Genomic DNA, 27,163 nt, shown 5'->3' with positions numbered 1-27,163 from the left:
AATTAAGTTACAAATCGGTGCAAAATTTAAGATATATAAAAATCATTTGCAAAAAAAAAAAAATAATAATAACAATAATTAAAATAAATTTAAATAAACAAATAAAAAAATAAAAGTTCATTTGTTATTATTATAATTATTATTTATTTCATGTCCAATATTATTTATCAATTCTAGCTCTCTCAGATGTGTCCTTGACTTTTATGTTGCCAAAAAAGATAAAGGCAACAAGAACACTAGAACCAACGTTCTGAAGCCTTTATGCTCCCCGTCTGATGACCTCACTTCACTTCTGCTATCTGGACTAAGTCTGAAGACGCAATAGCCCTCTGACGCGTATAAATCGTTGGTTTTCATTTTGTTTTATTTACTCATTACTATATTACATGTGCGGCTTCTTGTAGACATTCAGCTACTGTCGGTTCAAACAATATTGATTGTTGATGGTACTTTCAGAGAGGTGAAGTCGCGGTCAGCTGTTACTATTTTAGTTATCCAATCTGCTATAACATAATGAGTCCATTTGTTGAGTAGCGAGATGCCTCTGCGAAAACGGGCTCCATGTGACTAATTCTTTAAACATGCAAATGCAAAGTCCACGTATATCGCCAGCGGGACATTCGTTTTGAATAGAAGAAATGCGCTTTGCTTTAATTTGTAAAGAGGATTGGTTTGGATTTTAATTATCCAATAATTGACTTGTATGGTAGATGACAAAATGTTTTATTCTTCAGTGATGAATCCAGGAATTCGCCAGGGGGAGGGGAGGGGGAGGAGTAAGGGAATATGGTGGTGGGGTGAAGGGCGGGGGAAGATGTAACCAAAATCCACATCGCTGCACTCGGATTGACTGCTGGCATGGAAGAAATAAGAAAAATTTAGGGGAACATTTTTTGTCCTGCTGTCCACAGGTATCAGACCTATCCGTTGTCAATATTACGATAATATAATTATAACAAGTAATTTTATCATTTTGTATTTAATACACAGCATATGTTGAGCTATATATCTGTCCTATTAAAATTGTGTATGAGGCGTGTTCAGCCTTGTCAAGGCTTCGTGATCGGTGACCCCGACCAGGGGTCTTTAAGTGACAGCATCACGCAGGAGCTGGATAACTCAATATCACGCGACCCCTTACTCCACCATCATGTTTTGTTTATCTTCGGGCACTGAGACAAATATGGGGTTTTTGTTGGTGCACTGACTTGAACGAAGGCGTCGGGTTCATGCAGCGGCCATCTCAGTTATTGGTATGCAACTCAACACCTGACAGCAAGGTCATCCTTTGCCAGGTCTACTGTTTGTGTTACATTGCACAATCCCACTGAAAGAAAAATCAATTTCAAACAAATTGAATATCACTCATATGGCTGAGTATCGCTCATTAGATGTCTGTTTTATAAGGTTTATAGGAGATTATCTAATTATGGAGGCCTTAGGAGGAGATGATGGTCCATGCACAGGTTTCCCATTACAATAAGATACGATTGCGAGCATCACAAGCATCTTTTTATTTCTTACACACATTTCTCTAAACCTGCGGTACTTTAAAGAGAAAAATTAATATAGGTGAAGTGTGTCTTTATTTCCCCCGATCTCCTGAAGTTTCCTTCACAACAACGGCAAATCGTGGCAAATCAATTTTCACTACACAGAAAAGAGACGTTAATTACGGTTTCCTCACTGGGTCGCGGGCTTGGCATGGCGGGGTGATTAATCCACACTGGCCGCGCATAGGTCACTCATCAGGACGCGATCGGAGGAGGACTAGGTGTGTGTTGTGCAGTTTAACAATCACAGAAATAAATGGAAAATCATATTCTGCCTGAGATGAACAGATATTTTGTCATCCTGAGATTGCATTATGTGGATATTGGGAGAGGTCCTTGCTTGTATTGTACATGGCAAAAAGTGGGACAAAATGACGTCAGTCATTACCATCTGTGGCATTACATATGAGAGAAAAGCGATTTTTGGAAAAATAAATGTCTTCTTAAATATGAAGTTTTTTGTTTATTAATCAACAGCTGATCAGATACCAAATTTAGGACCGTTTCCAAAAATGTTAATTGAAGATGGTTACAGGTATACTGTAATTTGTGGAAAGCCGGGATAACAGATTTTTTAACATTAAAAGATTTGAATTCATCATTGCATTCTTATGCACTTTCCTGTCATGTGCTTGTCTTATTCCTGAAACCGGGACTCATCAAACTGATTACTATGATGGTTCCTAGATAGAAACGTACTTTTTAATGCTGTAAGTTCTAATTCGTTGAAATAACACATTCAAAATGAATTAAAATAACAATTTTAAAACATTCAGCAGTTGCAGCAAAGTGCTAACTCCCAATGGCAACGGCTTACAATGCTTAAAATATAAACGGCTTGCAGCAGGGCATGTCATACATCATGTACGAGTAGCTGACAAATCTACTTGTGGAAATGAACCGACTGAACCCAAAATCAGATCAGTTCGAGTGGACCCAAATTTTGACTGGCCATAGCAACAATATTAATGCTTATGAAGTAGTGGTTAAGTTTACAAAATTAGGAAATTGTCAATATTTTTACCTTGAGAAGTTGCGAAAAAAGTGAAGAGTGAAGTCTACCTAATGCCCCTATTTCACTCAGACCACGAATCCCATGAATCGCCAGGAATTGACAAATTTCAGGATTCGTGGTTGAATCGTAATCAGTTCGTGAAGTTCTTAACATTCGTATATATTCGTAGTCAGTTCTTGCAATTCTTGATCAATCACGAACTGATTACGATTCAACCACGAATCCAGAAATTAGTTAATTCCTGGCGATTCGTAGGATTCGTGGTCTGTGTGAAATAGGGGCATAACAAAAATCGGACACACATTTGTAGTAACGCAACATCCGTCCTATACAGTTTATAGTAAAAAAAATAGGATTGCCTACAATTTGGAACAAATCCCATTTGTTTTGACTGAAATATTAAATATTTTGGTTTACTCATAAAATATTAAATATTTTGGTTTACTCATAAAATTTTGTCCTTACTATGACTGAAATATTTAATATTTTGGTTTACTAAAAAAAAAAAAAAAATGGCCGTAAATCGACAAACTAGATGAATAGATAAACTTTAGGATCGACATTAAATGATAGGCACCCATCCAGCAGATTTTAATGGAATTCCCTTCGGTCCTGGATTATGTTAATTAATTAATTGATTTTTGTGGGTTTACCTAGTAGAATTATTGGAAACACGAACCAATTTAACTATGATAAATTTTGAGGTGGGTGAGGCACTGGGGTATCTTTGTCTGTAAAATCGCCCGGACAGCACTCGTTATTAGTCTCCACGTAATGACTGCTTTACAGAAAGACTTGATTTTAGTGACATTTTATTCTCAAAATGTGATGTAGCGATACTTGATAATATTTTTTAACTTGCCCTTTTTCGGCTTCTATTATTACATAATGTTGGGCAGATATTTTGATTAATGTAAAGGGCTTCGTCTGTCAAACAGTTGATCGTTAATTGTTGTTACAAGAATATGGAAACAATGACTTACTTTACCTAGGATCTAAAATGCAATTTTCACATGCGATTAAGTCGTTATTTTGAAATGTTTTAACAAGTACAGTATTTTTCTCTACAGATAAAATTAATATTATATTCTTGTGATCAATATAAATTATTTCGTCTATTTTATACAATTTAGTTGGTTGGGTTGTGAGGATTAACTCGGAATTTAAAATGTTGTTGCAATAAAAATGATAATAATGATAATAAAATTCCTTGTGAATGTCCATCAAAGCATCATTTAACTAATTGCCAACTCAGTCCACAATTTCATACTCATATCTCACATTACTCCTCTTTCTTTTTAAGTAAAAGCATAGAAAAGAGAAAAAAAATGTATTTGGAGATGATAATTCAATCAAAACAAACCCAGTGAGTTCTTATACCAAAGCCCAAAACTATAAGCAATGCGAAACGTTTATTTTTCCTTTTTTCTGATCAGTGCAGAACGTCCAGTATTTTATTATTATTATTATTATTATTATTATTATTATTATTATTATTGTATTTTTTAAAGAAAAAATATGTTGAAAAAAGTTGTGATGACACAGCATGCGTGCTGCTAGAATTATTCGGGTCGTCCTCTTCTTCATTTTAGTATGCTTTTCAATACTTAATTTGTATAATGGAAACATTTAAATCACCGCTTGCATCAATTTAGCTACGGCCGATCTTGAATAAGTTTTTTCCCTAAAGATTTTAAAAATCATAGATACAGACGTATTTTTTACTTAAAGTTTCACAACGTTATTGAATTACCTTGGGCACCTTTATTCAAGTTTTTAAGTAGTCTTTTTCTCGAGATTTTATTTAGGATAAAATTTCTGTTAAATTATTTGCATTCATTTAGATGCTATTTTACACTCCCGGTTGCTTTACCTTGTTATTTATGGAAATAATATACATAAATATAACGATAAACAACATAATTAGTTTACTGGTGTATCCAAATAATCAATTTCCATCTAGTTGAACAAGAGTAAACGTAAGTATAAGAGACTTTACAAAGGAAAGAAGACATAATTAATAAAAAAAGGTGTATATCTGACCAGCAGATTTTCATCTCGACAAATTACATTATATCATGAAATTTGAAAAAGGATGGTAAATGCCGTCAGAGGAAGAAAACCACACAACGCATATAAATATTCTCGCAACTGGTATTGATCTGGGCATTTCCTATATAGGCCCTAAACTTGTACAATACTTATAAATATATACACAAATAAGAGACAAATTACATAAGAGACAATGGTGTACGTAAAATTATAATTGCATTATGCACCACATATTTTTTCAGGATCTTTTCCTGGCGTTGACTTGGCGCTACAGGCATAACGATCAATATTTTTCAGTGGACATTGATGGCCACTGACCACATACAGTATCAAAATCAATGATATTTTCTTATACGGTTCTCATCTTTAATACATTTTGTCATTAGTAGACCTATCTAGGAGACATGAGAAGGCAAAGTTGTAGCGAACATAGGGATTAATTGGTTGAAAATTGATTGATATACTGGTAAATTATATATTACAGTATATTCTATGGGCTAACCATTTTTATCTTTTCGTTTACTACCACATTTGTCTGTTTATTTGTGTATTTTATTCCATTTGCTAATCCGATAATCATTTATTAAACGCCAGTCAATATTACTTCGCTTATTACACTTTGATAATTTAAGATCATTTGTAGGCCCCTATATCTCCTATATATTGCTAGGCATATGCTTATCCGTCTGCAAATATAAATCAGGTATGACGACAATATAAATTATGTACATTTTCTACTGTCGCCCGCATGTTGTTGGATAAAAAAAGCCATTGGGCCTATTACCCGAAATCAATAGCAAAAATTATCTAGGCTCCTCTTATTAGTAGATACTTAGGAACTGAACGAATCGAACCTCACGCGGACAAGATGACCTCGATTGAATAACATTGCTAATTCACACTTATGGTCATTCCGGTCGTCCATAAGTAAATCTATAGTATATTCAGGGTCACTCAAAGTGCATTACACGATTAACATTGGATTGTACGGGTGTGCAACTTCACGCGATTACATCATTTACCGTTTGTCAATCAACGAAACTCCTCCCGTTGACCTAAATCGAAAGAGCAATGCGCACGCGTAATGCCCTTAACGCCATGCCAAATCATATTGACCATCATCAAAAGTTGATAATATAATTTCAAAATCTGTTCACAGAATTTTTCATTTTATCAATAAAATTTTCATAATAAAATATATATTATCATATGGGAACATAAAATCAACCACTTTTTGAATGAAATCATTGATTTAAAATAGTGAAAGTCTAGATATTTGAAAGCGATCCTGATCAATATAGTGAAGGGGATACAGGTGCTCGGACTTTGAAAGCAAGGTGTTGTTAGATGCAGAATTGAGGATCAGGACCTTTTTGGTTTTTATCGAATCACACAATTAAATTATTTTTACTGCTATGGTTTATTTTACATGTGTTCACATTTACCAAAAATAAGACCAAATCGCACTAAAATAACAGCAAATTTTCGTTTAAAAAGTTAGGGAACTTTTACTGACTTTGTAACCTCAACACATTCTATTAACTTTTTTGAAATAGATTATAAGATAAGATCAATATACTTACATCACATTCTGCACGTGCAACATTAAAAGATCACGAAAAGGCACTGTCTTGATACGACACAACCTACTACCCCTATCTGAAAATAAGGTCTACCCACAAGCATTCATTCGCTAACTATTACATCACCGCCCAACCATATTTACCAAGCTAAACCCTATCAGGTCAAGCTGATGACCTTTCTTGTGGCCGAGACGGTGGACTTCGTTGGGCAGATTTATGTAGAGACAACAGAGAAACGGAAAGGAGGAAGGTTTGGAGATAATACCGGCCATCAAAATCTCGGAGAGAGACGGCTAACGACATCTTTTTCATGAATTTACCGCTCCCACCCAACCTGTACTCGCCACGGAGTGATGGCCAGCACATGATGGCTGGGTATTCACCACCATACGGGGACCCACCTAGAAAAAAACCAAAAGGTGAGCCTTTCAGTATTTGCTTCTTCTTTTGCCGAGTCAGGCACAAGTTTGATTACACAATTTTCTGCAGCCATGTTGGAAATACGGATTGGATCTTAAAAATGTGCCGTTTTTCAGCCGTTCGACGGAAGAAAGTGCCAAACATAGATCGTTGAAAATGCCCGTCGATACCACATACTTATTACGTAATCCCCACTCACCGCAGTTGAACTGGTCAGTCCTCGAACGAGAGCTGCTCTTCTTGTCTAGCGAAACCGTGAGATATTAAAAGAGTTAACCTTAATTTTTCGAAAGACTTTTAAGCTTTTTTTCTCGCTTCTTATAGTTGGCCAAAAATCAACAACTGTCATTTATGTGAAGTTGAAAATTAAAATTTGTGGGTGAAGTTATCACATACAAGTTACAATGGACAGGTTAAGGACAGTGATGCAAATTGTGACAAACTTTATTTACAGGGAGCAGCATTTTTATGTATATCGTTAATAAAAAAGGTTTCCTTGAATTTTATTTATTTTGAAAGTGAGATATAGTGAGCATAGGAAATGTTTTTTTTTCTGTGGGAAAGTTTTTTAATGATAGAAATGGGTAAAACATAGTGAAAAAAACAAATTTTTTAATCTTCAAGAGAAGTTAATTTGAGGCAATGTTGAGCTGCATATTGTAGATATGTTGTCAATTCTGGTGTCATAAAGATAATCTGCATTTGTTAACATTGTAGATTAAAATTATATCAGTTACTGTTTTAAAGTACGGATATCACTGTATGCAATTTTCATATTTTCATTTAAATTGATTAAGTTAGATAAAAATATTCGTTAAAAGTAATATTAGGGTATCTGTTGGGTAAGATTGCATTTCATGGGGCTTTTAAGCAAAATATTTCAAAGCAGGACTAGTCTTCAGATTTCTGTGCAACTTTCAGATAAAAGAGGCTGGTGAAGACTGAGAGTCATGTTAGCAATTTAACTGGAATTCTTGAGGTTTTTTTTTTCTTTTTTTTTTTTCAATATAATTAAGATAACATACATTTCATTTTGCATTATTGACTATTTAGCCCAAGATGTTATGATATTTTAAAAAATCTTTTAATTTTCAACTCCTCAATGAACAAATCAATTTGAGAGAGGTAACTTATGTGTAGAAACTAATATTCAGATAATTGATACAAATTGTGTAATGTTCATTAATTCTTGCAGTTGGTGGCTTATTGTTAAAAAGTAGGGACAGCAGTTAGAAGGGGTAGAACTAGAAAGCCTTGATAAGGACATAAACAGAATTTAAATATGAGCAGCTCACTGGTCTGTAGCTACATCTGTGTCTTGATTTCAAAAGTTTGACAAGAGTTGGTTCTGGTCTTGGTCTGGTTACTCTGGTCAGTTGTCAGTGACCAGGTCGATCTAGGGCAAACCTATTACATCATCTAAGGGCAGGGGGGGTGGCGTCCAGACAGCCATGTTAGTTTGAACTGATAAGGTGTTATTGACCATTTGCAAACAATTGTCAGATATGAAAAAGTGATAGATGCCTCACTGCCAAGGTGACATTGAGAGTCGAGCTGTTTTTATTTATCCGACCAACTTTTGTCCTACATTTAAAGGGCGGATCAAATTTACAGACCTGTTAAGAAACCCAGTGATGTTGTTTATTGAGATGATGATAAGAAAGCAGGTTACTGGGTGACAAGCAAGTATGTTGAATTTTTTATCTGTGGGTATTGGAATCTTGCTGTCATTAACATGAAAAAAAATACATATGGCTCTGTCCAGGCATCGTTCCTCTGCGCATGCCTGATGATATAGGATGCCGCAGGCTGTATGCAATTGGCTGTGCACTAGTTGTAAACAACTGTGACCCAGTGGCCTTTGAGTTGAAAAAATTACATAATACCCAGACAGGTTTGGATGCTGGCAGCATATTTTGTTAGTAATCTGATGTGTTGAAGGTAGAATATATTAATCTAATGAAAAGAAAGAAACTTAAATAAAAGGGAAGTAAAAAAAAGAGTGGGAATGTGTTTTTGATGGAATATTAAGCTGTGGCCTTGCAAAAAGAGACTGGTTCATTTGCATATTTTTCAGACAAGTCTTTGAGTGTGCTGACCTAGCACTAGGATTGGCCATGCATGTAGTTAACTGTTCATATTATCAGTTGGAATGAATAGGTAAATGTCAGAGTATTAAGAAAAGAATCTTCAACAACCTACTTGGCATTTTTTGTAGGATTCGTTATGTAACATTTTTTTTCACATTTTTAGACAAAAATAAAAAAAAAGGCAAAAGGAGGACTTAAGGGTTCTGAAAGGTTTGAAACATTTTGCTTCCGAGTATGTTTTTGGGTGATTACTTCAGGAAATGGTTAGGAAAATAAGCAAATTTTTGGCTGAATAAAGGCAAATTGCTTTTGGCGGCAGCTGCTGAAATTGGAACTCTCTTGGTGCATCGGGCAGAAAAATTTAGCACTTTTTATTGATTTAGTTAGACAGGTCAGACAGAAAGATGATGTAATAGCTAAGCGTCAGCCCATACTTGTCAGTCTTGAGGAAATATAAATCATCTTTTTTTATGGAATGGAAAAATGAAATACCATGTCACAGATTGCACATCGTCTGGGTGGGAAAAGGGCAGGCTTAATGAAAACTGATAGGAGACACTCAGGCAATTTCTAAGTTAAGAGCAATGGAAATAAAATTATAACTAAAATGTTAATTTAAAAAATTAATGTTGCTGCAGACATTGGCAGTTCTTAGTGCAAACTTGCTTTGACAAATGCACCATATTACCTGAGCTGTTGCAATAAATCAAATATAGATGGGTGTTTCTATGGAAACCATACGCCCATGAAGGTTGAACCCTGTATGACCAGAGAACTGACCAGTGGACGTAGCACTAATCAATATAGCTCTTTTCACTGGACGCAGACAGTGGCATAGAGTGGGGTGAATTTCGAAATTAACGTTTTGTCCCTGGGAGGGGTGAGCATTTCAGGGGAGAGAGCAAAAACATTATGTAACACTGGCAGGCAGGGGACCGCAGCACTATTTCAAAAGGATTGGGGTTTCTTATAGATTTTTGAAACTGGCCATTTTGCCAATATCTGATGAGGTCACATTGATTTGACCCCATTGGAGGTTAAATAAACATGGCTCCTATCTGGCCATTGCATAATCCAGAAGTTCTGGCTGGATTACTGCCTGGTAACCAGCTCCTGTTGTTTGCTCACCTGACAGAAAATGGACTCTGATTATGCAGGTCAGATGGACAGATGGCGAACAAACAAAACTAAATGTGTTTGTGATTAGGTGGCGAAATGAACATTTTGGAATAGTTGTTGCTGCTGTGTAAAATTACTGGTTGGATTTTTGCGCTTGATATTTTGTTGATGTGAAAGTCTGTCATGGAAAACGAATGTTTCAGAAGCAAGAAGACTATTGTATTTCAGGAAATGTTACCTTGGAAATGAAATGTTTTAATAAATGAGTGAAATTGTTTTGAGTAAAGTTTTAAAATTGTGCACCACTTAAATTTAAATGTATGAAAATTGTTAATTGGAAAGAGAAAAATTAATTTGACATGAAAAAAAAAGATGTTTTTCTGAACAAATATTTTTGTTTGAGAAGAATTTCATCAGCTTAAGAAATATTGCTATATACTTAAATATTTTGTTGCTTTTATATCAAAAATGTAGTTGATACAGACTTTGATAATTTTTTTTCTTCTACAATAGTGGTACTCAGATTTTTGTGTTCAGTATTCTATAAAAATAATTTTTTTCATTTAGAAATGAAATTTTTCTTTTATTTGTGTTTTCTTCAGATTTGAAATATTTGAAAGACGTTTGTGTGGTTTTCAAACAATCATCTGCATTCCATAAGGGAATGATATATATATAATAAGGGTTTCATATTGTTCCTTTTCTTTACTAATTTTATAATTTTCAAATTTTTAGGTATTTATTTAATTGGGTAATATCCTTTTTTAATGTAGGAATTTATAGGAGTAGGTTTAGATAATTATACATTTTGCAAATAATCAGTTCTAATAAATAATACTAATCAGAAACTTAGGTATATTTTTCAGTAAATGCTGAACTTCTGAAAACATTGGTGGTAAAAATGTGCATTCTGTCAAAATTAAATGAAAACTGTGTACATATTTTTACTGGATAATTTATTTGAATTCTTCATTTTATTGTATTTATTTTTGAAAAGTAAAAATGAAATCCTCTAATTTGATGATCTAATGTTTTAAAAATCATGACCAATTTACTGATTTTTTAAAATTTTCATTACTTATGCTACAGGAAAAAAGTTACATGATATTGTTTTCAACTTTGAATGTTTTTACGCTTATATAAAACATCACACAAAATTAAACTGTTATATTTAAATGCTGCCTAATTTTAATTATTTCATCTTTTATCATATTGTTTAATCTTAAGTTTACTGCATAATTGTATCTTAAATGTGACTCAACTGAAACACCCCACTCTAAATTTGCTAAAATGATTTAACATAGCCAACATGTATTAGGAATCCTAAAAAAATTAGTTTTTATGAATAAATTTATGCACATGTATGTATGCATTTATATTAATTGTGTATTAACTAAGAGAGAGAGAAAGAAAGTCCAACAAGCCCTTTCACTAATTACCAATGTTATTGAAAGATGATTAGCCAATTTGGGAGGAAAATGACAAGGATATTTGCCAGCTGGCATATGAATTTTGTAAAAACAAATTGAAATAAATGATAAAACTTGTGTTAACTTTTTTTAAAATTTAGTTGTGCTGAATTTAGATTTTTAAACATTCTTTCGGTAAGGATTTTAAATGTTCTCATTACTCATTACATTCTGGCAGGGATTAATTTTTTTGTCAAATGTTACAAATTAGCAGTTTACCTTTTGTAAAGGGAAATATTTGTTTACTTCAGGAGACTTTCATTATTTCTCAGCAGAGTATGATTTAGATTAGTTGAAATGACATTTTGTAATTTTATATGATAGGGACTTGGATATAATGAAAGGAAAGGCCAGGGAGTTATTTGCACACAAACATGAAACTGCCAACCAGTCTGAAAAATATTTAGGCAGTGGTGACCTCTATTGGCAGGCAAACTCCGCATGGAAGTTCTTTTTTGTGTGCATTCAGGCTCCCAGCATTCTTTCTCAAAATGGTTTCAAAAGCACAGAGAGGGAAGAAATTGAAATTTGCATGGTATTTTTGGATGGTTGATAGAGTCTAGGGAGGTGGTGGTCTTACGCAAGGTGCAGCAGTCCACCTTCGGTGTAATGTGGAATATCAAGCTGTTAAGATGCACATGGACCTGCTATAAACCGGTGGATGGAATTATCGCCAATGAGGTCATAGTCAGGGCAGTAGGACAGTGGTGTAAGAATATTAGTTTTCAGTCCAGTCCAGGTTAGGGTGAGAGATCTGCTCAGCGTTGTTTTCTGTAGCATGACTTGAGAAGTATTTGGAGGTTTTCAGGCAATATCTAGGGCTGTTACCAGGATGTGAATCAGCTTGGCAAATATATTTTTGTAAACGGCAAGGTAAAGATTGGTGCTTGTGAATCTTTATTTTAGGATGCGTCTCAAAGATAGCATGCTAAGTCAGTGATGTCGACAGTTTTAGTAAATTGAAAGAAAATTTCCTGTTCATAGCATGAATATTTAATTACACCAAATAGCCCATTAATATGAAGATGGTTTTTATGTTTGGTATTCTTTAGAACAGATGATGACAGTTATTCTTGTTTTGTAGTTTGAAAATGTATAATCACCTTTTCCATATTTATATTCTTTACATGAAATTTAGTTGGAAACGACAGTATGAAGATTTACTTAGAACCTCCTTGTCCTGACTCCTCAAGAAACCCACAACAGAACCGTCCTTCAGGTTGGTGCAACATCACACTATATACATACATACTAATATATAATAATTTCTAAAATTTGAAAAAAACAGCTGAAACAATATGGGCAGTTGAAATGCAAGGCTGCTGTAAAATCCTTTGTTGATTAGACATTTTAAAGGACAAAAAATCTGACTTTGAGACTTTTTGTCAAAAATTTGTAACCTTATTTTGAATTCAACAATTATTCTTCCAGAAGGATTTAGAATTTATATTTTTATATTTGTTGGTATATTTTGTTTTGTTTCAAGTTTGGCTTTTGGATAATATAACATTTCCTTTTGAAACATAAGGGAAATTTAAGATGACTTGAACAAAAGGCCTTGGAAATATGCAAGTTAAAAAACAGAGTTGAAAGGGTTTTAATAGTGTTCATGAACAAAAATGAGTGAAACCAGTCGAACATCTTAAACACATCTTTTCCCTTTGAAGTCCCACTGAGGAGAAATATGATTCATATATTATTTTGTACCTGAATATGGAGGATTTGATGAAGTGCCATATCTTTTTGTAATGAATATATTATTTCAGGAATATATTTTCCTTTTTTGTAACAATAAAAACCTTTAATGATCTAATTGATTAAGAAGGCAGATAAAAATGGATTGATATAAGCTCAGATGGTATTGGCATTTGCAAAGATTTGAATGAAAAATTCATGAAGAAAATTGGTCACAACCCTACAACCCTACAAATTTTAAGTATTAAGTTTTTTACTATAACATGTAAAACTATACAGTATTGGGAAAGCAAACAAGTTTCTTGAAACAAGGTACCAGAATGCTTACTGTTTCAGGAAGAAGTATTTCTGTATCTATTCTGAAGTTATTATTGACATTTGTGTAATATTTGTGTAATATATATATGTGCCCTTTTTTTAGAAAAGAACAATAAAGGTAAAGATGGTGATATTTTGTATATGTATTATTTGAAGAAAGTATAGGAATAGTATATTTGTAAATTCTCATATTGGATACTAAGTGTCTTTATTCTAGGTTTTTTTCAATTTGTTCTTTAAGATGTTAACTAGTATGTAGTCTTATTTATAGTCAGTGTGCACTGCTAAAAAGCGTAAAATTTGAGACAATAGGAATTGGGCCAAAACTCCCTTTGGTTTCGAAGAAATGTATTCAGTAGAAATGCAAGCTTTTTAATTGGGAAGATTGTGAATTTTACAGATATTGTGTTTTTTAATTCCATAAATTGTTTAATTTAAAACGTATGAGTTGTAGCAATAAAATTGAAACCCTTAAGTTTTATACTAAGTAGAAAAAACACCACAAATGCTATATAGAAATAAAATTGTTATGATCCAAAGTTATGTATCTGAAAGATTACTCATTTTTGCATATGGAAAAGAATTAGTCATTGCCATTTATTTCATAAGAGTACACTGATTCAGTGAACATTTTGTTGTGTTTTTGTACCTACAAGACCTTGAGACTGACATTAATATTACAGTTACAACCATGATAACAATTCTCGATTTTAGTCATACTTAGAAAAGTGCTTATAATATTGTAAATTCGTTATTTTGAAAGTTTATGTTGAGGGCTTTTAATATAACTTCATCAAAAAAATTCTTGTTTGAATCAACTTCCATCCTACTGAACAGTCACTTGATTAATAGATTGAATTTTTTAAAAATGCAAACATCCGGAAAATTCTCCTAGAGCCACACATTGGCACTTTTTTCTTTCGAGTATATGGCACCATTATTTAAGTTTTGTGGCATTTACATGGTTGCGAATGAGCTCTGGTTTTCTGTATTTCAAAAGAAAAAAATAAGATAAATATTTATTCATTATGAACATTATCATTCAAGTGTGTTCTTTTTCGCATGTCTATGATTTCATATTATTTCTGCCCATGAATATCACTTTCTGTTGTAGTAATGAAAACTTATGCTGTGCACGAACATGTTTATGCATTATAAATGGTAATTTGATATTAAGGTTCCATGATATCAAACTTATATTAAAGACTTACATTAATAAGTTGACACGAATGTATTATTTTTATTCTGTTTTCTAAAATTTTTTTTTCACCTCGAATGTTTTGTTTACAACCAAATTGACATTTTAATTCATTTAATACAGAGCAAAAAAAGTTATGTTTCTTACAAACGACGAGTTTCGGAGCACATTCTAGTACATCAAACTTTTGCCAGAATTGGGAGAATTTATTATATCTGATGAATAAGAAATATTTTTGATAAGTTCACCAAGTTATGATTCACATAGCCATCCGTCTGTGTACAGCACAACTGTATAAAATTTAACAAAATTCAACTCTCAAGTTAGATTTTATATTGCTTGCTGCAGCATTGAATTCGTAATAAGAAGTATGAATTTATAATAACTTCTGCTGCTCAATCGATGCATTTATACACATCTTTATCTCTCTATTCTTACTTCCAGCTGGCACACCTTACATCCCCAGTTATATGGACCTAACCAATGGTCCAGAACCATGCGTGGTGTGCAGTGATGCAGCAACTGGTTATCACTACCGCTGTATGACCTGTGAAGGCTGTAAGGTGGGGGAAAAAAAAACACTCACTGGTTTATGCTTTTGGCATTAGATATTTTATTTGAATTTAAGTGAAGTGTGCCCCAGATTTTATTTAGCTTAGGTGAAAGTATATCACAAATTTTATTTAGTTTGAAGAAAGTGAAACTTAAACACCCCCCCCCCCACTTCTCCGATATGGCAAGAATTTAGCAAGGATTTAGTGAGAAGGGATGATTTTGTTGCAATATCTAACAAGCTTTGAAAATGTGCCACAAGTATGCCACAAGCCAGAGTGTCATTGGTGGGATTTTTTTCCTTTTTGGATGGGTCAGAAAACAATTAGTCTGGGTGGGACTTGTTTGAGATCCCCACTGATCAAGGTCAACAAACAGAGGTGGTGGGGAGCATGCAGTTTGGAACCAGTTTGGATGATGATAACTAACCTTTGGAATTTAGGCATGTCTTTACTTTATCACTTTAGCTGGGCTAAATTGTAAATACGCAGTTTCTAAAACCAGTTTTAAAAAGGTTTTCTCGATTTTTGTTCCTTATTTGGGTAGGCAATTTTAAATGATAGCCTCTGTCTGTGTTTTATAAAGTTTTTTGTGGGGAAGGGGGGTAGGTTTGTTGGAAATGAATTTTCACCCTGAACCCCCAGTATACCACAATGTGTATGACACACTGATAACAGAGATATAATCAGTGGACTCTCCTTTTCTAATCTGTTAGGAATATTTGAGGTTTCCCTGCAATAGTTATGTGTTGATAAGATTTAAGATTTTTTTAATGGTGGAAATATTTTTATAGATATATTAATTTTATGAGATAGTAAGTTTTTGCCTCATAGAGAAGTCTCTGGAATTAAACTTAATGCGAATTGGAGAAAATCGAAACAAACTTATTTTTTTTCTTATAACATGGTGTATATTATTTTTCATGATAGTTTGTGAAATTAATTTTGATTGTTGGAGGGGAAAAGCATAATAAAGCATAGTATTTCTTGAATTATAGTACAAGCAATCATTACCAAGTGAATTAAGTAAATTAAGTAAAAGTTCAATGTGGAAAATGTTTTATGGCACTTGCACTGAAAATAAAAACAGGTTTTAAATAATTTCATTCTGCAACTGCTGGCAGCTTTTACCGCTCATTAAAGATACTGCTGTAGATAAAATCTTGATAATGACAATGTTTAACTGATTTGAACTCAATATTTCTCTTTCAGGGTTTCTTCAGAAGGACTATTCAGAAAAATCTTAAATACCACTGTAAGTGGAACAATAATTGTATCATTGACAAGACAACCCGCAACCAGTGTCAAGAATGCCGCTTTAGAAAATGCTTGACTGTTGGCATGGCAACTGATTGTAAGTGTTTTTTTAAGTTATTAATTGAGAAGAGTTAGTGACAGGCCATGTTAAAGATGTTTATAAATTAAGAGAGAAAAAGGCTGTTTGGCATTTTCTCTTGAATTCTCAGTTACTAAATATATAATCCTATATTCCAAAGTCTTAGCACCCATGTTGTATATTATGGCTTATTTCTGAGATGTGATTATGTAGGCAGGGTGATAATAGATGTGTCCTCATCTTAACCTGATTCATTGTGACAAAATTTGCTGGCTTATTGTCATGTTTCCATGTAACCCCAAGAAAGGTGAGGACATATCATGATTGATCAATAATCCGTTGTTTTAATAGTCAGAATTTGGGGAACTGAGAAAATCGAGGTTGTTGACGGTATTTAGAGCCAGAAAATGTTGTCGTTGAAATGGTTCATGGTCTGTTTCAGTTTATTGGCAGGATTTTGATTATTAGCAGTCTTGTACTTAGCGGAAAAAAACAATTTAAGATGTTGGGGTTGGCAACCCACACTGTCAAGGAGATCTGTGCTGTGATCAACATATTTGTAACTTAGCATGAGTTTGTAAACACAGAGTTCACAACCCCCGTACACCTCTGAGGGCCTCGGGTGTGAAAAGAAAAAAATATTACGTTCATTGTGTAGTTGCTAGCATGGTAAAATCTTAATTTAAAAGCTTATATTCAGTATTTAACTTAATTGAGTGAAATTTTGAAAGATATTATTCATCATGTTTGCATTACATTTTATGGAATTATTATGCATTATGATATTTTTTTCTAAATTGAATCAGTCTGTTGCAAATACTTTTCAACTTAAAAACCATCAAAGCCACCAGGGTCTGACAATCTACTGGCCACAACCAAAATTCTCCAACCCAAGTCCAATTATCTAAAAAATTTACTAAAATTAACATATGGAGATTAAACAGGCTTCCTATCACAAATAAGAACAAAAACATGGGATTTTCAGAAGTTTATTTTGAAAAAAAAACTTCAACATTTAGTCAAACATTTATAAAAAAAGAATTGGAGTACACATTAAAGCTGAAAAAAAGCCACAGGCCCATTGAAAAAAAGCAACTGTTTTTAAAAAGTTTCACTGGGGTGATCTGATTTTTACTGACACTTTTACTGACAGTTGGGCCAGTAGTTAACATTGGAGACTGTTACATCAAGTTTTGATGAATATTAAATTCGTTTTCAAAATTATACTTCAAATTCTTACAAATATATTTATTTTCAATCTCAACTGTTTTTTTTTTCCAGTGGTCCTTAATGAGAAGCAGAGAGTAGCTAAGAGAAAATTAATCGAAGAAAATCGTGAGCGGCGTCGCATGGAACAGATGCGTCTGAAGCTGAAACAAGAACACTGCATGCACGACTCCATGACTGAGGATGACAAGATGCTGGTCCAGGATATTGTGGCTGCCTATGAGCAAACTTCTGTAAATGTGACAAAAAATTACACGATAGTGAGTGACTTAATGAAGTCTTGCATTGCCGCTCTGTTGCTTCCATAGCTAACGCTTTTTTTTTTGGTTTTGCTTCATGCTTTATTATCCACAGATAATGGAAAACAAAATTCTCCGTAGAAATGCATCCGGTGGAATGGAATTGCTTTTCTCCTTTGACGTCTTGGAATTCTGTTAAGTTGTCTTTGCTTAAGACTTTTTTAATACAAATGCATGAAACATACCTTTGTTCACTTAAGCCTTTTGATAGAGCTGTTTTTTATTTTCATTTCATAATTGTTGCATAGGCATAATAGTTTTTTTAATTATAATATTACTTTAGGGTCAACGAAAAATATCTATATGTTGAAGCTGACTGGTTATCATGGGAGGGACAAGTGGAGTAAAAAGAAAGGAATTCAAAAAACGGGGAACAGGTTGACATTTTTGCAGTCTTTGGAACCATTTTGTTGAGTTTAAATCGGCTTATATTTTTTCAACCTGTTCAATTGTATTTTGATCTAGAATATTGTTCAAGCTAATTAATATATATTCTCTCTTATGGACAGACACTTTGTGTCTGGACATATAGCCATCACCTGTGTCATCACCATCGTTGTGCTCTTTCAACAAAAATACCTTAAAGGAAAGGCATGTTATATATTAATCTCACACTTGAAAATGATTAAAATATGCTGAGTTTGAAAATCAGTCCGATTGGATTTTTAGCTTGAATTTACAAAGTATTATGAATTAGCATTTTCACTTATAACTCCTATGGTCCTGAAGCTCAATTACATTTTCTGAATGTCCTCAGTAACAGTAATACGTGGTTATGCTGTTAAGCTTAGAATTGACAAAACCCTGGTTTTGTGCACTTTCATCATAAACACAATGAAAATGAAACTGTTACTTATTATTCTTAAACTTGTATAACTCATAGGACTAAAATTTAGCTCAAGTTTAGAAGTAGCCAGTTGGAAATGTGTCACTATTCAATATTTCTCACATTTGAATCTGCATTTATGGAAGAAGTTTGGGGTGACAAGACCCAAAATTATAATATTTGGCATAATATCTTCCACATCAACACCATTAAATGTTGTCTGTCCACATGTCAGCTTTAGCTGCCTTGTTGTTTGTTTTCTTTAAAAGGAGAAAAGCAATGGTGTGGCAACTTTCATGCTTGATTAATGGTTGTGTTTTGTCTGCCTGCAAAATTATATTTTAAATGTTTAATTACAAAAAAAAAAAATGAAAAGCAGCTCAAACTCTCTCAAATTAGAGATCATTGGAAAGAAACACCCAGCAGTGTGCATGCAAGATGGAGAATGTCATTTCTGTCAATTTGGTCTGAAATCTTAAACCAGTGGATTTGAAAAATAACTGGTTGTTTTGTTTTTAACAGTAAAATGATGTTGTGCAGAAAGGATTAAGATATCGGACCAAATTCACATTTTTTTTAGTTTTGCCTGTTGTTCATATAAGTGCCTTTCCATTTAAAAACTGGGACTTGGAGACAATGTGTGCACAGGTATTGGTCAGCCTACTGGCTGAACTGTATTAAGATTTATTTGAAGGGTAGTTAAAATGGGATTGAGCTAAGAGGCAATACCTTGTCCCATATTTGAATGGAATAGTCTCTTCTTGCGCTTGACGGCTTTTGGTTATAGATATGTATGCTGGGGTATGATTGTACTGGGAATTTCAAAATTTTAGGAAACTTTATTTTTTACCCAATCACATCCCTGCATAAATATCTGTTTAAGCTGTTGCTATACTAGTTAGTTGCTCTCTGTTCCAATTGTTTGTGAAAATTTCAGGTTCACAATTGGAAATTTTATGAATATTTCAGGGAAGAATAAATTAAGACTTAAAATTTGCCCCCTGTTTTTAATCATTTGACCCTTCCCAAGTGGCTTCATTTTCAAAATTTATGATTATAATATCCTATAAATAGATTTGAAATAACCCAAGTATTGGTTAGGTTACTGTACATTATAAGGTCATGTTACCTTAAAAAATCACAGTATTGATGACGAAATCTGCTTAAAGCTATTTGGTTTGTTGAAAATTGGAAATTCTATATTTTGACGGAAGTCATTAGTAGCTTGAAGACTGTTCGAATGAGCCAATTGGAAAGGTGCCATTTTTGTATTTTGATCAATCAATGTAATTTAACTATCAAAATTGCTGTTTCATTGAAAGATGGCAAATTTTGACAAATTCTTGCAGCCTGAGTAAGAGATATACAAAAAAGAAACATGACTGGTTCTTTTTCTGTTTTGGTGGCATTTAATTTTGTCGATGGAAATTTACATAATTTTGACAATGTTATTTGCCATAGCGGTGTCATCATATATAACAATTTTATCATTTTCCCAGGCTTCTTAATCATGGCTTTGATAGTTTTTGCTTTTTGCAATGATCAATACCTTTCTTTTATCCTTATGCATGAATGAAAATAGAGAGATGAATGTATTCTAAGTATCATAATTAAGTAGCAGGGACTAAGAAATTAAGATGTTTATACCCCTTTAAATTCCATGTAGTAGGCTTTGGTAAGTTCACCCATTCAGGTAAAATCAATTTCTCAAAATTGGCACATTGTAACAAATTCCCGTTGAATATCTCTGTTAAGTGCCTTTGTGTCAATTTCAGCCTCGTTGTGAGGATGAAGAGAAATTGGATCGAACAAACCCAGAGGTGTGGCAGCAGCTAGCCGAGATAATGACGCCATCTATTGTGAAAGTGGTTGAATTTGCGAAACAAGTGCCAGGATTTGTCAATGTAAGTTCTATATATAATGGTTAATTTTCTGTTAGTAAAATGTGATTGTTAGACATTTCTTAAATTTTTAGTTTCAGTTATCTGTATTGTAAATTGCTTTAATTCTGATTCATTTCAGTGAAAATTTGACCACAGAATTTCTTAAATTTGGAATAATTTCAGTTAAATGTAGATGACCAGATTCTGCTTTTGAAGTCATGCTGTATGGAAATTATGTGTCTGCGAGCAGCATGCCGTTATAACCCAGATGACCAGACCTTGACCCTACAGAGTGGCCTGACACTAAACAAGGCTCAGATGAGAGGAGGGGGCTTTGGTCTCCTTGTGGAACCCATCTTTGAGTTTGCTATGAGCCTGGCCAAGTTAAAATTGGATAAGACTGAGATTGCTCTGTTAGCTGCTGTGTTGTTGATGCAGTCAGGTAGGTGGAGAAGTTACGTAACCATATCCTATACTTTTCTGTATCAGACCTACCCAACCACCAGACTCTGCACCGAATGATCCTGAATTTGAATTCGGTAGATCAAACCACACTACCTGTTTTCAAGGTGTGTATCAGTATGCGCTTCGAAATATCAGACGTGAGACTGCTCTTGCCCAGTACGCGATGTGATAGTGATGATTCTCAGCGGGGTTGGAAAGTAGTGCATCTCATCTCAAAATTTGTTCCGGGGTATGATACTGTGAAATACGTACTGATGCACACCTTGAAAACGGTTAGTGTAGTCCAATCTACCGGTGAATTCAGGATCATTCAGTGCCCAGTCTGGTAGTTAGTTAGGCCTGTGTATGCGTTTATGAAGAGAGGTGGTGTTAAATGCTTTAAACTTAACCCTTTTCAAACAAAAACAGTTGGCCAAGTCATTTCAATGCAAATCTACTTAACATTGCATAATCACTCTCCCACCATGTATGGATGTATAGATGTGTGCACAATTCCTTACTTTTTCAAATGAGACTGCTGTGGAATATTTATTTTCAGAAAGAAAGCATTAAATATTTGTCATATATCTGAGTTCAAATATCATTTTCTGGGAAATATGAAATGATGCCCTTCAACATTTCTGTAAATTACACTATAAACTGGTGGCAATGCAGTTAGGTTTTGTGGCAAATATTTGGCTTAAAAAGCTGAGATTTTTATGAGTTCATACCTGTGTACTGTAAATGTCTGTCCACAACATAGCTGCCAACACTTGCTTTGAATTCACATTTTGAATTCACATAAATGTTCAAAGGTATTTTAGATATATACAAAATAATGAAGGACTTGTGCAAAATTGAGCATAATTCAAATTTTTAAATTTTTTTATAATAGTTATTACACTTTGAACGATATTGTTTGTTTTAAGTTACAGGCCTTTGGTTTACTTAAAAGTATAAATACATTTACATTTCTTTTTATTAAGATCGTACAGGTTTAAAAGAACCTGAAAGTGTGGAAAAGCTCCAGGATGCTGTGTTGGGGGCATATAAACGCTATATAGCAGAACGCAGGCCAGACCAGCCAGTTCATTGGGCAAAGATTCTGATGAAAGTCACGGATCTTCGCACAATCAGCACAAGACATGCAGAGCGAGTTCTGTGCATAAAATTGGATTGCCCCGGTGAAATTCCACCACTGTTCCTGGAAATGTTTGATGAAGGTGAGCAGCAGAATAACGACAGGCGACAAGCAATGGAGTTGCTGAAGACTGAACAGTCAAATCTTGTCAATCACATGTTGCCTCCGCCTCCAATGAGGCATGATCCAGGCTCCTACACAGTGCAGATGCCTGACCAGAACCCATTTCATCCACAGTCGAAGCCAGATCGAATGTATGCGTCCCCTCCACCAAAGTCAGAGGACCTCTATATCAACAGCTGTCAGTAAACTGCAAAAGACAGGAAGCAAATCTGCGTTTGCCATATCTTTCTTATAATTGTCACTCCAGCTTTCTTCTTTGTGTGAACTTGAATAACCATCAAATATATTTCAGCACTTGTCACAAGAATATCTTAAAAAGATTTATTTGGCAAGATTTTGTCTGTCTGTTTTGGACTGAAGGGTGCTATTTTTGGTGTTTTCTTAGCAGTCTGTACTGTGTGTGGTAGTGTGCAGTTTTTTCTTACATTCAATCATGCATTGAAACAATGAGATTGAAATGTTTCTACTCTTATTGCATAAGATAGTGCTTTTTTTTCTGTGCTTTCTAGCTTCAAGCGGCTATAAGCTGCAGACCTATAGGTTGCAAAAATCCAAAGGAAGATAAATTTTGCAAGATAATTCTCAGTCTTTTTTTTTTTTTTAAACTTTTTTTCAAAAAATAAAATGGGAAATGCACACGATCATTAAATGAATCTTGAGATACATAAATTGTATTGTCACTTTCCATTGTAGGTGTTCCCATATTTTTAGTAGATAATATGCAGTCACTGCAATGTTGTAGATATGTTCATTAGATGCACATTTGAAGACTGATTATTACTCATAAATTTCAGTTGTCTTTTTTACCTTTAAGATTGATGGAGACTTATAATTTTTATTTACTCATTGGAAAAAAAAAAAACGAAAAAAAAAAATTCTTCTCTTTTATGAATCCAACTGTCATTTTAGATGGTATGACCAAAGCATTGTTTTGGGAGAAAAGGGGACATTTATCTTTGCTTTTATTTTCTCTTTTTTCTCTAATTAATGAGTAATTACAGTCAGTGCATTGAGGTAAGACACTTAATATATATTAAGTACATGAGGCAAGTACATATCAGTGGGGTTAGTCTTTGTCTGGAATTATTCTGAAATCTTGTCATCTACACAGATAGGAAAGCAATTTATTAGATGTAGATAGGTTCATCATATGTTGTAGAAATACTCCACTAAGGAGCGAATTGTAAGCAGATGGTTGTTATGGGATTTTGGTCAGTAACTTATTCATATTATTGGGTTAAACATCAGTTAAGCATCTTTTTATAAATTTAAGTGAATGTGATTCCTTGTAGCAAGTTAAAACATAGCAAACCTGCAGACGGAACTTATAAATCAAAAGTTATTTTTCTTGACCAGACTTTTGGATATTCTGTTGCCTATTTGATATTCTGCCATATATATTTTCACTTCCAAGATCTTTTGTGCCTTTTTTTTTTTTCTCCACTTGATGCCCGTTTGATAGTAACTACCTAGGGAATATTTTCTATCAAAACCATTAGGTTGACTGTGATTTTACTTGCCAAAAATATATTTAGAAAAACCCTCATGGCAACATTATGAGCAATGAAAAGCCAATTTAAGTTGTTATATCAAGTTCTTGAATTTATAAAGGGATGACCTTTACTGGATGTTAGTATGACTGTGCATAATGTTCGCTACCCGGTGACATGTTAACAAAGTGATGTAGATCAGTGGTAACTGCTAGTCTTTTTCTCTCTTACTAGATAAGTAGTATTTTAGGTAGTTTCTTATATAGTGTTGTTATTTTCCCAATTGTGTTGGTGGCAAGGCTTTCTAGTCCATAGTTGTTATTAGTCCAAAAAGTGAGCTCATGTGGCAGCCAAGAGTGCTGTGTTTCAAGATAACTTTTTGACCTCTCCCTGTAAGTGGTCATTCTCCTGCTCTAACACACTGTTAAGTCTGTTCTAATCAACTGAAAAAGTTGCAAAAGTCCAACGTCGAGGTCTTCAACTTTTATTCTTTAAGTTTTTGTAGTAGAAAGTTATTTCAACCCCTTTAGTCTACAACAGTTGAATTAATCATTCGTAGTTTCCAAGTTGAATGCGTTTCTGCCCAGCTTTTTGGGCCAAGAGGTAGAAATTTGAAGGTTTTAATACCAGACTGTTACTGTGAAATGCCAAAGAAAGTGTGCGAAGTAGTGATGTCTGATGTATAGTGCATGTCGGATATTGTACATGTACTTAAAATGGTAAGGAGTAGAAAAAAAAAGGTCTGCTATTTGCTGTATATATACATATATACATACATATATCTATCTATATAAGTAATGTGGTCATACGAGGTGATGTTGATAATATCCAGATAAATCTGGCTCAGAAACATTGTTATTATTATCATAATAATCTACATCATTGGTACGTGATTTAGTTGCTTAGACTGATGTTTGATGATTACAACACACAATGAAGATGCTGGGAGAAGTTGACCGTGGGCACCAGTATGTTAAATAGGCAGCATGTTGACTTGTGCTGTAACATTGCACACCAGTTGAAGTTTAGAAACCGTACTAGAAGCGGTATCAGTAGTAATGTTAATGCTTATTGGATTATGTTTTGTAAACATTGTTTACTATTATCATTATTGTTGTTATTGTAAATTAGGGTTAAGGTATGTATTAAAAACCAAATTTTATGATGCCATATATAAGATTGAAGATGAAGAGGAGGGAAGGTGGGTTGGAAGGGGGTGGCCAAGTGCCACGCGAGGAGGTAAACAGCTCATGGGGTTTTCTTTAGAAAGTGCATCGGAGTACATGACCCCCTAAACAAACAATGCACTGCTTTTTTTCCTACTGGAGCATGTAAATAATGAAATAGATCAGTAGATCTTATATAATTATTGAGTTGAGTATTGCATGTTGGTTACATTAAATTGAGAGAAATATGTCTGTCTTGTATATGCTTTGAGGGTACTTCTGTAAATTGAAACTGTTCCAGATGTTTTAAACATCAGAAAATAGTTTTTAGACTGTTTTTATTATTCATTTCTCAAAAATACTCCTGGAGTTTTTGTAACACTGTGGGTTATGTCTCCTACCATTAGCACAGCATTGCAAGTAGCTTGCTTGAATGCCATATCATCTTTTTACGGAGTAGTTCTCATAGATATGACGTCTTTTATCTTATGCAGATGGAAGAAGAGCCGTTATGTATTATAGGATTCCATTGTCGTGAAGTGTCACGGCTTTAATTGCTTCTGCTTTACTATACAGCCAGCCCTACCTCACTGTATAAAAATGTGTAGGCACTGTCCATTTATCTTATTCCTCAGAGGGGAGACTATTGTTTTTAATTGTAGATTGTTAAAAGTATCACTTATTATGATAATGACAATAATTAATATTATACTGTGGGTATAGCTCTTAATTCCTTCTTAGTAGACAGGCAGTACATGTATGTGTGTGTATACATATACACACATTTATGTACTGTAAATATATATATATAAACATATATATCATATATGGCTCTTTGTTGGGCTAAATACATTGTAAGGAAAGGAGTGCACTGTCATGCTCTTTATATTTAAACAGTGATTTCATCATTTGTTCACTAAATATATATATACCCCTGCATGCTACTGTTGCAAGGCATGTAAATGTTTGCAACGTTGAGCAAGTGTGTCCATATAATAAATGTATAGGTATGTTATATATGTGTATCTCACCTGTATAAGATACAAGAATGAATATATATATATATATATATATATATATATATATATATATATATATATATATATATATATATATATATATATAAAACAGATGGGATTAAATCGGCTAGGAGTCCAGGGCATTGTGGACATTTATGCACGTTGTTGGAGGACAATGGTCAATGATTCATTATTGTTTCAGTGTTTGATTTTCTGTTGTATGTTTTATATAATTATTATAAACCTAGTGGTAAGTAACTAGGGTGATGCAATCGCCACAGTGAGTGAATGGCCAGCTAGCTAGCTAGCTACAAGAACTGGTCGGCTGTAGTTGGGTGTCCTCTTTCTCCCACACTTTGAAATAGCAATATTTAATAAAGTGGTAACTTGTATTGTTATGTTTTCTTGAAAGGCTGCCAAGCAGTCTATGCCGTTTAAAAGATTGGTAATGTTTGATGGTATAGTAGGCTTCTTAAATATGATTGGATTGGACTGGAGTTTTTAAGCAAATTTTGGAGATTTCCCTAATGAAAATTAAGACTGGATGTTACCTTGGCAGGTCCTTATGTTATACTTCATTAACCTCGAATATGATAACCATGCCTAGGTAATTATTTGATTAACATTACAATTCGTAGATGAATCTATGCATTTGGAAGCCGAAAATCAGTAAAATGAAAATTGGTAATTCTGAAAACCAATCTAAACTTTCTTTATAGGGAAAGGATTTTAAATTTTGGGAAGAGGGCTTTGTTTGAAGACAATGTTGTTATGTCTCTTTTTATTTTTGTTTGCTGTGAAAAAGTGCTTTTGCTTGTAGTTCTTTACTGCTCCAGGTAACTGGTCGGAAATAAATGTGCTGCTGCTTAAATAGTCGGTGTTGTCCTTCATTACGCAAAGATACGGGTCTTGGAACTTTTCTATAATTCCCCCTAACCGGCTAGGTGAAAAGGGTGGATATGAGAATATAATGATCTAACGCATCTGTATAAATTTGCCGTTCAAGTAAAATGCCTCACCCTTTATGTGTGATAAGTTGGTATCTGCTTCGCGAGTTGGCGAAAAACAAAAAAAAGAAATTGAAGTGATCCAGTATGACCTGTACTTATTGAAACTGTCGAATTCTATTTGAATAGATCTTAATGT

At 33.8% G+C, this 27,163-nt stretch overlaps 1 protein-coding gene and 1 long non-coding RNA gene across 4 annotated transcripts; one reads left to right on the top strand and one right to left on the bottom strand.

The window, feature by feature from the left end:
• Positions 1-346: 346 nt before the first annotated feature.
• LOC147763448 (uncharacterized) lies at positions 347-6,348 on the bottom strand. The gene is made up of 2 exons (XR_015332819.1): positions 6,204-6,348; positions 347-1,327 (listed from the first exon to the last, which is right to left on the bottom strand). It is a non-coding gene; the product is annotated as an uncharacterized LOC147763448 (long non-coding RNA).
• On the top strand, positions 6,327-26,888 carry LOC106171104 (thyroid hormone receptor beta-A). 3 transcript variants are annotated; one of them, XM_087004435.1, is made up of 8 exons: positions 6,327-6,622; positions 12,440-12,520; positions 14,957-15,075; positions 16,276-16,417; positions 17,681-17,859; positions 20,527-20,655; positions 20,818-21,076; positions 22,065-26,888. In XM_087004435.1, the coding sequence occupies exons 1-8, from the start codon at positions 6,514-6,516 to the stop codon at positions 22,526-22,528; spliced, it is 1,482 nt and encodes a 493-aa protein (XP_086860561.1). In that variant the 5' UTR covers positions 6,327-6,513; the 3' UTR covers positions 22,529-26,888. The 3 variants fall into 3 exon arrangements, with proteins under 3 accessions (XP_086860561.1, XP_013406710.1, XP_086860562.1); XM_013551256.2 differs by having other exon boundaries at positions 17,681-17,886; XM_087004436.1 differs by lacking the exon at positions 12,440-12,520 and having other exon boundaries at positions 17,681-17,886.
• The last annotated feature ends 275 nt before the right edge of the window (positions 26,889-27,163 follow it).

This window comes from Lingula anatina, chromosome 2, assembly GCF_051362555.1.
Source record: "Lingula anatina isolate TDL-2025a chromosome 2, LinAna3.0, whole genome shotgun sequence".
In the NCBI taxonomy this organism is placed as follows: Eukaryota; Metazoa; Brachiopoda; class Lingulata; order Lingulida; family Lingulidae; genus Lingula; species Lingula anatina.
This window is presented reverse-complemented; position numbering and strand designations above follow the sequence as displayed.